At 39.2% G+C, this 12,866-nt stretch overlaps 1 protein-coding gene across 2 annotated transcripts in view; it reads left to right on the forward strand.

Moving 5' to 3' along the window:
* Positions 1–12,866, forward strand: part of plcb1l (phospholipase C beta 1-like) — a 147,284-nt gene that overhangs the window by 112,322 nt on the left and 22,096 nt on the right. Inside the window, exons 16-30 of one of the 2 annotated variants that reach the window (XM_084737231.1) lie at positions 120–190; positions 480–576; positions 857–941; positions 2,345–2,469; positions 2,757–2,911; positions 3,029–3,193; positions 3,571–3,670; positions 3,978–4,082; positions 4,174–4,289; positions 6,532–6,670; positions 7,050–7,103; positions 7,508–7,727; positions 8,572–8,740; positions 11,995–12,071; positions 12,169–12,258. In XM_084737231.1, coding sequence (XP_084593357.1) covers positions 120–190; positions 480–576; positions 857–941; positions 2,345–2,469; positions 2,757–2,911; positions 3,029–3,193; positions 3,571–3,670; positions 3,978–4,082; positions 4,174–4,289; positions 6,532–6,670; positions 7,050–7,103; positions 7,508–7,727; positions 8,572–8,740; positions 11,995–12,071; positions 12,169–12,258 — 1,768 coding nt within the window. Of the gene's footprint in view, positions 1–119; positions 191–479; positions 577–856; positions 942–2,344; positions 2,470–2,756; positions 2,912–3,028; positions 3,194–3,570; positions 3,671–3,977; positions 4,083–4,173; positions 4,290–6,531; positions 6,671–7,049; positions 7,104–7,507; positions 7,728–8,571; positions 8,741–11,994; positions 12,072–12,168; positions 12,259–12,866 lie in introns of those variants that run through there. The other variant, XR_014771911.1, reaches the window with a different exon arrangement.

Genomic DNA, 12,866 nt, shown 5'->3' on the forward strand with positions numbered 1-12,866 from the left:
AAAATTTGTTTAAAGGCTTTCAAACCAGTACGCCCAACATTTTGAAATGTCAGTTAACTGAACACACATTTAACTTCATTCAGTTTTATCTGTAACTATATTTGTGACTCATGTTTCAGGTGAGGTGGAGGCAGAAAGTGAGGATGAAGATGATGATGATGACGACTGTAAAAAGGGCTCAATGGATGAGGTCAGTATTTTCAGACACACACAACTCAAATACTAAAAATAATGGAGATTTACAGCTCAGTGTACTATCTGCATGTCATGTGCTGAGGCTGCCCTCTGGTGTACATGTGATGTACAGTACTTCTACTGATCGACTACCAACTTCTGAATAACACGGAAATTAAGATTATTTTGGTCATATGAAGCTCATGAAATACCATTCTTATTGTTTTCAATGCTTATAACAGCTTTTTTCAAAACATGGTACAACATTTAGATTTTTGCTTGTCTATGTGTGTTTTCATGTACAGGGTACAGCAGGCAGTGAGGCATTTGCCACAGAGGAAATGTCCAATCTGGTCATCTACATCCAGCCAGTCAAGTTTAACAGCTTCGAGGCTTCTAAAAGTATGTAAAGACAATGAATGAGACCATTTGAACAACTTACACTTTCTGTCTACTAATAGAAGTGGACATGCTGTAGCTCTTAAGATATTTTTTGTTGTTCTGAAATACACATAGTAACATCTCAAGTGAGAGATGAGTTGTATTTTGCCATAAAATCATTGGCAACTCAACACATCAGTTCCACAGAAGAACGTTAAACATGTTTTTGTGGCAGTGACAAATCTTGAGTCTGTCCCGTGTCTACTGGATCACTGTCATCAACATATCACTATGCCCACAGAGATCAATCGCAGCTACCAGATGTCATCCTTTGTAGAGACCAAAGCTTTGGAGCAACTGACCAAATCTCCTGTAGAGTTTGTGGAGTATCCTTATCAATTTTACTGAAGCATGTTTGTAATTTAAGGGGTATTTCCCCCCAAAATGAAATTTCGGTCATTATTCACTCACCCTCATGCTGATTTTTTTTAGTCCACAAAATACTGCTGGAGTTTCATGGTAAAACAGACTGGCAGAATCTCCCAAACAATTTCCGTGAATGGTGGCCAGTTTTCAAAAAATATATATGTGTACGCGCACATGAATGTGGCTCCAAGCTAAGGATCTAGAGTAAAGATTTACAGTTAAAACATGGTGTAAATGATGTCTTTCAAGTCAGCTTGGCACGTCGGGGCTTGTCCGGGAAAGTAGACGACATCAGGTGGCTGTAAACAAGTCAGACAGTTTGCATCTGCCTTCATGGAATATACAGGGAGTGCCAGAAATATTCTACAACATCCTAAAGGATCACCTGCAGGCTACCTGTAGTTTGCAGATCATATTCGAGAGTTATGGCCTAAGACGTAAGCATGCGCTCTTGATCACACAATGAAGCTGAAGCAGGGAGATCAACAACTGTTACATGGTTATCTGTTCTTTTTATGTCTGCCTGTTAAAGCACATTGCTCATTTTCATAAGTCCTGTATAAATATTTATTATCATTATTATCAACCACACACATAAATATGTCTGTTAACAGATTTAGTAAGACTGATATATCCAGTGTTAAATATTACAATTACACATAAAATTAGGAACTTCTGCAACAAGTAGTGTTTGTTATCAAAACTAAAAGCCAATTGGAGCGAGTCAGCTCATCGATCAGGTGACAGCCAGGCGTTTGGAGTCGGTGGAAAGCGACTGCAGCACCTGGCTCAAAAAACTGCGGCCTCCTCGCTCTCATGAGGTTATTGCTGCCAAACGTTTGCATGACATCAGAACAAGTCAGACACAAATCTAACCCGCATGCACTGTGTGGTGTTTGCCGGTGATTGATTCTGTGCAGGCCCGGCTCATCTCATATTCGCTCTCAGATGGATTTTTCTCATATCCTCTGTGGATACTAACAGAGGCGGACCCTCTGGAGATGGAGTAGATTTTATAGCTGACTATTTGTTGAGGAGAAACAAGCATAAAATGTGTTTTGCTCACCTCGATACGTAGCTTCACACATTGACATTTTTAAACGCCTCCCACATATCTTTGGGATTGTTGGTGTCTTTCTCCAGTCTCTCCTGATACCTCTGCTTCGCCTCCTTGATGCCAGCTTTCAGTCTTGCTTTAGCGGGGCTGTAACCTTCCTTGTCACCTGACTGACAGGCAGCTTTTTTGGCTCAGGATAGAGCCCTTACTTCTCCATTCATCCAGGTTATGGGAAAATTATTTTACTGTGTTTGTGATGTAACAGTACCAGTACCGGCAGAAGTGTCCTTAACCAGCTTTGTTCAGATACAACAAACTGCAGCTGAGCAGGATCTACCCTAAAGGGACAAGAGTGGATTCATCCAACTACAACCCTCAGCTCTTCTGGAATGCCGGATGTCAGCTGGTGGCTCTCAACTTCCAAACCATTGGTGAGGGAGGATAATGACAGACACTTTTTAATTGTGTAAATCTTTTATTCCTTCACACTGAAAAATGTATGAATCAGTCCTCTTTGAAAAACAACTGGTATTAACCACAGTGTTCCAAGAGGAACAAAGAGAAGATTAAATTTACCCCTTTATTTTTTAATTGCTGATACATGAAAGTCTAAGTAATTAAGTATGCACTTCAAAGATTGTTCATCCATTGTATTTCAGTGTATATGTTTATGTCAGTCAACCAAATAAACATTTGTTATTCTCTCCTCACTCCACAGATTTATCCATGCAGTTGAACCTGGGCATGTACGAGTACAATGGGAAATGTGGCTTCAGACTCAAACCAGAGTTTATGAGGCGGCCCGACAAACACTTTGACCCTTTCACTGAGAGCACAGTGGATGGGATAGTAGCCAACACACTGTCTGTTAAGGTTTGTGCTGCTCTTCTTGTGTCTGTGAAGCTCTGTCTCTCTGACTGTCTTTGTTTGTGTTTCATATCTTTTTCTCTCTCTTGCTCTCCTGCTTTCTTTCCTGCTTCTTCCTTCCAGATCATCTCAGGCCAGTTCCTATCAGATAAGAAAGTCGGCACGTATGTGGAGATTGACATGTTTGGCCTGCCAGTAGACACCAAGAGGAAAGCATTCAAGACTAAGACATCTCAGGGCAACGCCATCAACCCTGTCTGGGAAGAGGAGGCCATTGTCTTCAAGAAGGTCAGACTACAGATTTATGCACACACAGTGGCAACACTTTCATTTGAGTATTGCAGTTAATATGGATAGAAATATAGTTTTAATCAACTTTATTGTGAGTAGACACATGCCTTTGTGTCCATTTTTCAGTAGCTTTCAATGTACCCTTACATAGTACATAGAACAGATTTAAAGGTAAATACCAATACACAAATACATTTACAATATAAAAAACCTTAGAATCAAAATTGAGAGTGCTTTGAGAAGGATTTGTATCAGTTTAATTTATTTTGATCTCTTGAGAAATACATAGAATGTAACTATCAGATCATTCATCAGAAAAAGTAAATGAGTAGTGTCATTTTGATCTGATGAGTGCATTTTCTATTTCTCCTCAGGTTGTTCTGCCCACACTTGCTTCACTAAGGATAGCTGTGTTTGAAGAAGGAGGGAAATTCATCGGCCACCGCATCATTCCTGTGTCAGCCATCCGGCCGGGTAATTAAGCGTTGTGTTAAAATAGCCTCTATCATCCACCATGATTTCAAACATCAGCTCAATTTGGTGATTACTTCCACTTTGTTAGTGTGGTTGGGATTAATAACAAGTTCAATCCTTTGAATACACCATCATAAAACATAAGATATTAGAAAAAAGGACAGTGACCGTACAAAACACTATCATATATAAAATTTGTGTTAAAGCATACACTGTGATTCTTAGCTGAAGAGTGCTGAATTATCTGGATGCTCTGCTGCACTTATTTCTGAACTGATGGCCCCTCAATCTGACTCCCACACTGCAGGCTATCACTACATCAGTCTAAGGAATGAGAAGAACCAGTCCCTGACTTTGCCTGCTCTGTTTGTGTATGTAGAAGTGAAGGACTATGTCCCTGACACATTTGCAGGTAAGTTGCAGGTGGACATATTTTTGTTTATAAAACGCTGCAGGTCGTCGTGCTCAGAGTTACAACAAGGCTGCTCTGTTCTGTTCCTCAGATGTCATTGAGGCCTTGTCCAATCCCATCCGCTATGTCAACCTCATGGAGCAGAGAGCCAATCAGCTGGCTGCTCTCACATTGGAGGAGGGAGGAGAGGAGGAAGGCGACAAAGAGGTGTGTGTGTGTGTGTGTGTGTGTGTGTGTGTGTGTGTGTGTGTATGCTTTTCTCTCCATCACACATGCAGGGCACGCTACATGTATTTGTAGTCATTATTGTTTGTTTTTATGTGTGGAAAGCTTTGTGCCACTGTTCATTTGCTGATTGAAATGAGCAATCCCTCAGCCAGCTGGCTGCTCTCCTCGCTGTGAGGAACTAACCAGTTTAGAAATTCAAAACATATGGTAGAGACAATGAGAATCTTCAGAGAGAGTTCCCTTTCCCAGCAAAACTCTATTAAAATGCAATTTAAAAAGAAGCAGCATGTGGAGGTTTTTAACATTTACAGAAATAACTTTAAAACCCACAGCCATCTACCAGCCCCACTGTAGTGAGAGGAGGGATTATGAACCACACGCTTCTGTCCAGCACAGATCCTCACAGATATTATCCACATACTTTGTTTTGGCCGTTTCTCAGTCGCACCGTGATAAACTGCACTGCAACCACAGCTGTAGCAGTATTGTTGCTGTATTTCATCAAGCCTGTTCCAGCAGCCACCTGCAAGCTGTGATTGTGGTTTCCTCTGAAGGAACGTCTTGTCACTGTGACTCACTGTACTTATATTGTGCTGTGCTTTAAGGTGTATACTTGTGGGAGTGACAGGTTTAGATACTAGATATCAAAAATCAACACTGCACATAACATCATTCATTGTTTACCAGTCTGTTTCAGAGTACCTACAGGTGTCTCCAGGTTAAATTTAAAGCTTTTTAATACTCTTTGGATGGAATTTAATGCCAATGACTAATAAAAGTATTATAGATATAATGGAAAATCAGTATGGACAACAATTATTTATTACTTATATTTATTACTATTAATTAAGCAAATTATGTTAACAATGCAGGTTTTAAATTATACAAAACATTGCATGCATGCATTTAGCATAATTATTAGGCTCATGGATGTACAAAAATGTGATTTAGTAAGAAACAGTGAATATGAAAATAACCTTCACTTATTATTTACAAAACCTCCATTAAGGCACCTTTAACTCTTTAATTCACTTTTACATTGAAAGCACATACTGACTAACCAGTGACAACATGAAACACAGGAAATAAGCCAACTGAATTTGGCATTGACCTTTACCTTTAGTACAGGCTTCAGTGTGAACATACCCTAAATGCCAAGCAGCAAGTCATGGCTGCATAAGAGAACGTGACCGGCAGCTGCTTTGTTCAAAGTGACATATTAAAGGAAAGATTGTACTGCGAGCATCTCTCACTAATGGACCATCAACTTTACAGAAACAGTAGAAGAATGGTAACCCTGTAAGTGCTGCATTGAGGGTGAAGACGAAGCAATCTTTGTTAATGGTGTTGTCATTTTAAATGTATTTCAACAAGAGTACAGGTAGCCACAGATTACTGTGGGCACAATGCAACAGGGAACAGACAAAAGAATGATATCAGAGGAGAGATGTGAACAAGCTGAGATAGATTTAAGGTCAGAGGCAAGGCTGGACGCTGGGTTATCTCGGGTTAGCGGAAGAGGGGACTGGAAAGAAGGGTTTGCTCCCGAGGGTCTTCTTTTATCTGATTTGCCAGCTGATACAATTACCCACAGGGATGGCCGACGGAGAGCTGTTTCATGCTGTGACCATAGCAACAGTCACCAAAAGTGGCAGAGCGGGGAAAGGCAGGGCATAGTGTGGGGACATGAATGTAGGAGGAGGAGAAGAACTGGCTGGTGTGACTAGAGCAGAGATGATTTAAAATTGCGTTAACGTTTTAGAGATAAGAACATATAGACTGAGACTCAGCGGAGCCTGGAGGGAAATTAAAATCTGAGTCCAGCGCACAAAGCAATGTTGAGAGTGGGTTACCAAAGCTATGTTTACAAACTATCCTGCAGGACACAGGTACAACTAGAGAAACAGGTACCAACACTTTTTGAGTTCCCTCAAAAAATAGTTTTGTGAATGTAGTTTAAACATGATTATATTGGAAGTGTATATTGTGTTTGTGGATTTGTGTACAACTTTACTCTATCACCACTAGCAAACACTGGTAAGGTACTGTATTTGCATGCTGTTCATTATACTGTACTTCATATTTTACAAGTTCAAATGTATGATAGTAATTTAAAATGCTGTGCACAATATTTCTCAGTAGAACAGTCAGTGTTAATGCTGTATTTACAGATGCGTTGATGGACTTCATTCATTAGTTGAATCTTTCATATGATGGACAGGTGGAGGCTGGAAGTGATGCGCCCTCAGAATCAAAGGTTGACCAGAGGGTAACACTGCCTGCAGAGAACGGTCTGAGTCACACGCCAATTATTGCTCCGAAACCCCCTTCACTGGTCGGCCACCAGCCCCAGTCTGCAGGTACTGTACGACTGCAATCTCACTTGAAGTCCATTGTAAAGGCAGTGAAAGTTGGATTTGCATTGTCTTTACATTATGCTATAATGCCCATAATGCACCTGCCACTGTCTTATGGATAACAGTAAAAGGGCTGCAAATGAAAAACACAACTGAAAATATTTAAATCTGCCTCTGTGGTTATATTGATCATAACAGAAAATATATGTTTACTTGTAACTAATGTTGATAAGCTCTGATTTGGATTTTTTTTATTTGTATATGCAAAAAAAATGCCTTTTTTGTTGTTAATATACAGATCAGTAAAAGTTCAACGATATTTTGTCACTTCACTGTACAACTAACTGACAACTGAACATGTGAACTTGTTTTTGGTGACCAGGCTCATTGAAGCCGTCAGTGAAGACTGAAGACATCATTCAGAGCGTCCTCACTGGTAAGATTGATGTTTTTGAAACACCGTAGGTTATTATTCACCCAAACTAAGTGATTTTGGTGATCATGTGCATGGAATGAGTTGAAACATAATCCTGTGTCAAAAATATCCATTAACCAGATTTTTAATTGTTTGCTTTGTTTATGTATTAACGATTTGTGGCATTTTATTGCTGTTACATTTTCAGGATATAAGTCATTTTTAGACTCAATAATTAAGAGTTTTCACAACCCTACTGCAATTACTAAATAAATTTGTATTGGAAAATTCACAATAAAGACAATAAACAACATAAACAGATAATTCATGTCTGATAATGAGTAGGAAGAGGTTAATACTTATCATGTCCAGTCTGTCGACCTTTTGTTTATCCGTTTCTGTCGGGCCTCCTCACCTGTCTGTAGAAGTAGAAGCTCAGACATTGGAGGAGTTGAAGCAACAGAAGGGCTTTGTCCGAGAGCAGAGGAAGCAGTACAAGGAGATGAAGGAGCTGGTTCGGAAACACCACCGCAAGACCAGCGAGCTGATTAAGGAGCACACGGCTCGTATGTCCGAGCTCCAAAGCCAGCATCAGCGGCGGCGCTCTGCCCTGCAGAAGAGCCACAGAAAAGACGGTAAGAAAAGGTAGGTAGCCCTCCTCTTCTCCGCTTCAGACTGTCCCAGTCTTGATTTCCCTCTTCTCATGTTTCTTTTGAAATCAGTCCATTCTGCTCTACCTGTCATCAAAAGGATTTTTTTTTAACAAATTATGTTTACTTGTTTTATTTTATGTCACAAAAACTACAATTTTTTTCTTACCAACTGGCATCATAATGCGTACCATTGAGGGACAATGGTTTCCTCCCTTTCTTTCCTTCTTCATTCCTTTCTTTCTGTCTACAGAAATACGCAAACATGATGTACCTTAAAATCCACTGTTGCTTGTCTTTTTGCTCCAAATCAAACACTACAGGGTAAACGTCACCTTCTGACAGAAAAAGCTATCTGTAGAATAAGAATGAGTGGATAAGGCTTCCTCTGAGCCTTAGGGGCTCTTTCAGGGCCCTCAGGAGTCCATCACACGCGAACGAATCAGTACTCAGCATGCAGCAAAGATTACAGTCCTCTCAGCCAAGTGTGGGCCACAGAGGAGCACTGCATAAGACAGATAGCACATTTCTTACTTAAAGGTACAAGATAAGCGCTCTTCATAATGCTTGAAATAACTTCAACATCAATTTTCCCAGCACTATTCCCTGAAAAGTTTTATTTTATGACCAACATGCTGTCATGAAGGCATCCATGTTAATATCGGTGTTCCTAATGCTCTGATTATGCAAGTCTTATTTTATATAAAGAGGAACATCTCATTCATCGTGCACAATGTCCATCTATAGAATGAGTTAGGATCACTGTGCTAAAGGAAAAGGAAAGGTATCTTAATTTGTGGACGCTCTGTTTGTGTGTGCCTGTGTGTTTGTGTCTCCAGCCGGTCCGAGCACTCTCTGTCAACCCTGGACCAGGAGCTGGTGGACCTGGATCAGGAGTGCAACCAGAGGCTCACAGAGCTGAAGGAGCAGCAGCAGCAACAGCTCCTCACACTTCGCCAGGAGCAGTACTACAGTGAAAAGTACCAGAAACGAGAACACATTAAGCAGGTATTCAGAAACACACACAACAAATACACACACGCAGTATATAGATGTCAGGGAGTCTGGGTTAGAGAGCTGTGAAGTCAGATGACTGAGATTCTTCAAGTTCAGCAGTTTACTGTTTTTTTTTTCTGGATGCATTGTGATAACAGGATCAAATATGGGGTAAATATGAGGAGGACGCACACTTTTACTTTGTCTTACTGTGTGGAAATCTGATGTTTTCACATCACAAATGACGAAGAAAACCATAAAATTGTGAGGTAGGCTAAAATATAAGATTCATGTGGAGTGTGGTGCTAAACTGGAAAAAAAAGGAAAAAAGTTTGACAATTCATTGTTTGTTTCTACATCGCTTTCATGTAGGGATGAAATGATACCAAAAAGCTCAAGGTATAATAATACAGTGATAAAAGTCCACAAGATGATGTTTATCATGTTAATAAACAAACAAGGAAAATTATTAAGATTGTTCTATATTCAATGATAAATCTGATGTGTACAGCATTAGTTGTTCCTTTTAACTTAAAGTGCTTCTGTGCTCCTTCTTTAATGAAATAAAAGTAGGAGGCTGTGACCTAAGCATCAGCAAATAATTGGCATGAATTCTTTTGGCAATGAATGTTTGAATTATGTGTGTACAGTTGCAGAACAAAATAGTCCACTGGTCAGTAGCAGCCTTTTTATGAAATTAAAATAATAAAATAAAATAATTAATGCATTATCCCAGTAGATATTATCACGGTCCGGAACAGTATCAACAAGTTCTTTTATTGTGGTGTCACGATATTCAATATATTCTTAGATTCCCACTTTCAAGAGATATCATATGTACACATGCGCACACCTAATTTCCAGTGTCCTTGTTTACTGGCACCACTGACATTACGGAGTTTGGGTGAATCCCTTTAAAATGACAGTTATATGACCTTAAAAAGACTCAGAACACTTAATGCATTTTGTGGTGAAATGGACAAATAATGGCAAATCTGTGAGAACAGACCATTCCAGCAAAAAAACACACTATTCCCAAAGGTTCTGTAAAGTATGTTCTAATTATCATTCAGCACATACTGCACATATATGGATAAAAGATTTAAAGCTCTAGTCAACAAGCCAGATTTCCCATCATCTCTGTACATCTGTTAGCTGTCTATTTATGGCCTCCACACTTGCTAATTTCATACTTCTCTAGTCTCTACTGAACCTTTGTGCCATCATTAAGCTCTTTTTGAGTAGCAGATTGATGACTATATAAAACATTTCTGTAAGTAATTTCCTTATATGCACTTAGCTGGAGTTTATAGTACCATTGAGGGAATGTTCCCACACAAACAGCACTCATAAACATACAAAATATAAACAAGCTCATACTGAATGTAGCAGGGGGGTAAACAGACACATATATAACAGCTTGTCCTGACTTGTGTTGGACTGGATAAAACGCTGACTGTGTCCCACTGTCCCAAAGCTCAGGAAGGCTAACACAGACAAATCATATCAGATAAATAAATAAGCGAATGCTGCTGTAAACTCACCGTGTAGAATATTACAGCTGTCATTGTGCTGCCTGTGCACATGTTCTGTTGTACGGTGTGGAAAATAAATGACTTCTGCTCCAGTACACCTGCACAGTGAGCACAGCTGAGGTGTCACAAAGGTTTACTCAAGCAAAAGACAACAAGCAGAAAGGAGATTGTGTTGTTTCACTGATCTGAATGTGGTTTAATTGTGATCAAAGTCTCAATCAATATAGTTTGAATTAAAGTGAATAATATAATTCAAAATTAAAAGCAAATGTTTCTGCTCTCATTCAAAAAAGGAAAAAAAAGTTCACACACTAGATAATGGTCCCACGAACATTTATTGCTTTACCACCATGTGATGTTTCAGACACAAGCCCCTCCACACACAAGACAAATTTTGAGACACACCTTAAGGGATAGTTCACCCAAAAATGAAAATTCAGTCATTATCTATTTGCCCTCATGCTGTTTGAAGGTCACATCTGTTTTTTTAGTCCACAAAACACAGCTGGAGCTTCACAAGAAAACAGTATTGCAGTATCTCCCATACAATGGAAGTGAATGGTGACCAACAGAATAAAAACATAAAATGCCTCCATACTGCTTGTCTGGTGTAATCCAAGTCTCCTGATACTCCGACATGCCAAGTTGACTTGAAAGATGCCGTTTACTTCATGTTTTTAGCCTGAATCTTCACTGTAGATCCTTAGTTTGGAGCCACACACTGTCTGATCTGGGTGTGTGTGGTTTGATTGTTGGGGCTTTAAGAGATTTAGAGTACGCAAGACAAGCAGTACGGAGACATTTTGTGGGGGGAGAAAACTGGTCACCATTCACTGTCACTGTTTGTTTGTTTGGGAGATTCTGCAACACTGTTTTCCTGTCAAACTCCAGCAGTGTTTTGTGGACTACAAAACTAAAGCTGACCTTCAATCCGTATGAGGATGAGTAGATAATAATTGGATTTTCGTTTCTTGGTGAACCATTCTATCACAAGTACTTATCCGTGGGGTCACCTGATAGGTCATGTGATCAAAAACCAAAAACAGGTGAAAAGAAATACATTAAATGGTGAACATGTCAATCGATATAATGGATAATTTGTATATGCAATATATTCTGAACCACCTAAATATACCATTACACAACCATCAGGTAAAAACCATCATACTATTTGTGGTATATTGAAAGGAGAAAAATCCGCTCAGTACATTAGTAACATTAGAAACACATATTATTCATAGTGAAAATAAACATAAATATATCATATATGCACATATAACACATACAAAAGCTGTAAAAAGCTCCAGAGTGCACTTAAAGGTAGAATCAGTAAGATTTGTCCATGCTTTTATTTTGCATATTAAAACATCACAAGCTCAACAAAATAATGAGAAACCACACAACACCTCTAGTGGGTCGTAAATGATGACTGAAAGGAATTATGTTTATATGAGTCTATACATAAATATAAATGACAACAGTGAGTTAATATCACGTCCACAACGGGAAAGTTTGACCTGTTCAGTGCCCAAGTACCTGAGATAAGGAACGTTGTGTGCAGCTTATGTGAAATGCACAGCTACAGAGATTCTAGTGTCATGGTTTCGAATGTTGGATCTGTGCTCAGAAAATCTTGTTTTAAGTCATTTGGTCGTTTCCTCTGTCATTCACCTTACTCTATTTTGTTCTCACTGTCAAAATATGACTCTTTCTCTATGTGTCTTTCTCTAGCTGGTTGAGAAGCTGACCGCTATAGCCGAGGAGTGCCAGAGTGCTCAGCTCAAAAAGCTCAGAGACATCTGTGAGAAGTAAGACTGAGTCCAGCAAACAGGAGCACACATTCACACAGACACAATAGGATTGAATATTTTCATTCTCCCTACATCTTCTTCTTTCTCCACCTAGAGAAAAGAAAGATCTCAAGAAGAAAATGGACAAGAAACGGCAAGAAAAGATCAACGAAGCCAAATCTAAAGACAAGAATGTGACAGAAGAGTAAGTATCTGTATTCAAACATTAACAACTAGCAGTAAGGTCAGTGAATGAAAATCTTAGATTCACGACTTAAATTTGGTGAACATGTAAAGAAGATTAAACCGTAAACAGTAAAAAAACAACCTTTTTTTTTAAATCAAATTAATCAGGCACTACATGCCCACCCAGGCAGCCCAGTTATTTATGCACTCTGATTTTCTCTCATTATCATAGTGTATGACAGTGTGGGCTCAAGCATCATCATCTATAATCAGATACCTCGCATCCTACAATCAGGCACTGAAAATAAGTCTGTCCGGTGCTATCATAGTTACATACTAAAAAGATACAATTTACATGGCTTTGAGAGCTTTACTCATTTTTCTTTTCTCAAATTAGTTTTCAAATGTCAGTCGAGCCCCAAAGCTTCTCTCTAGGTATCTTCAAAGACAGATTAACTAGGAGCAAAGTGAATGGCCACTGTAAAATTCCACATTGTAAATCTAAATTTGGACAATCAGCTTTCTCTGTAAAGGGCTGTCAGCTCTGGAACATATTACCAACTGAAATCAAATTCATTCCAGATATTAAAGTGCTGGGTAGAAACTGGTTGGAAAGCTGTATCTGTT

Source organism: Lutjanus erythropterus, chromosome 15, assembly GCF_056507025.1.
Source record: "Lutjanus erythropterus isolate fLutEry1 chromosome 15, fLutEry1.hap2, whole genome shotgun sequence".
Lineage (NCBI taxonomy): Eukaryota > Metazoa > Chordata > Actinopteri > Lutjaniformes > Lutjanidae > Lutjanus > Lutjanus erythropterus.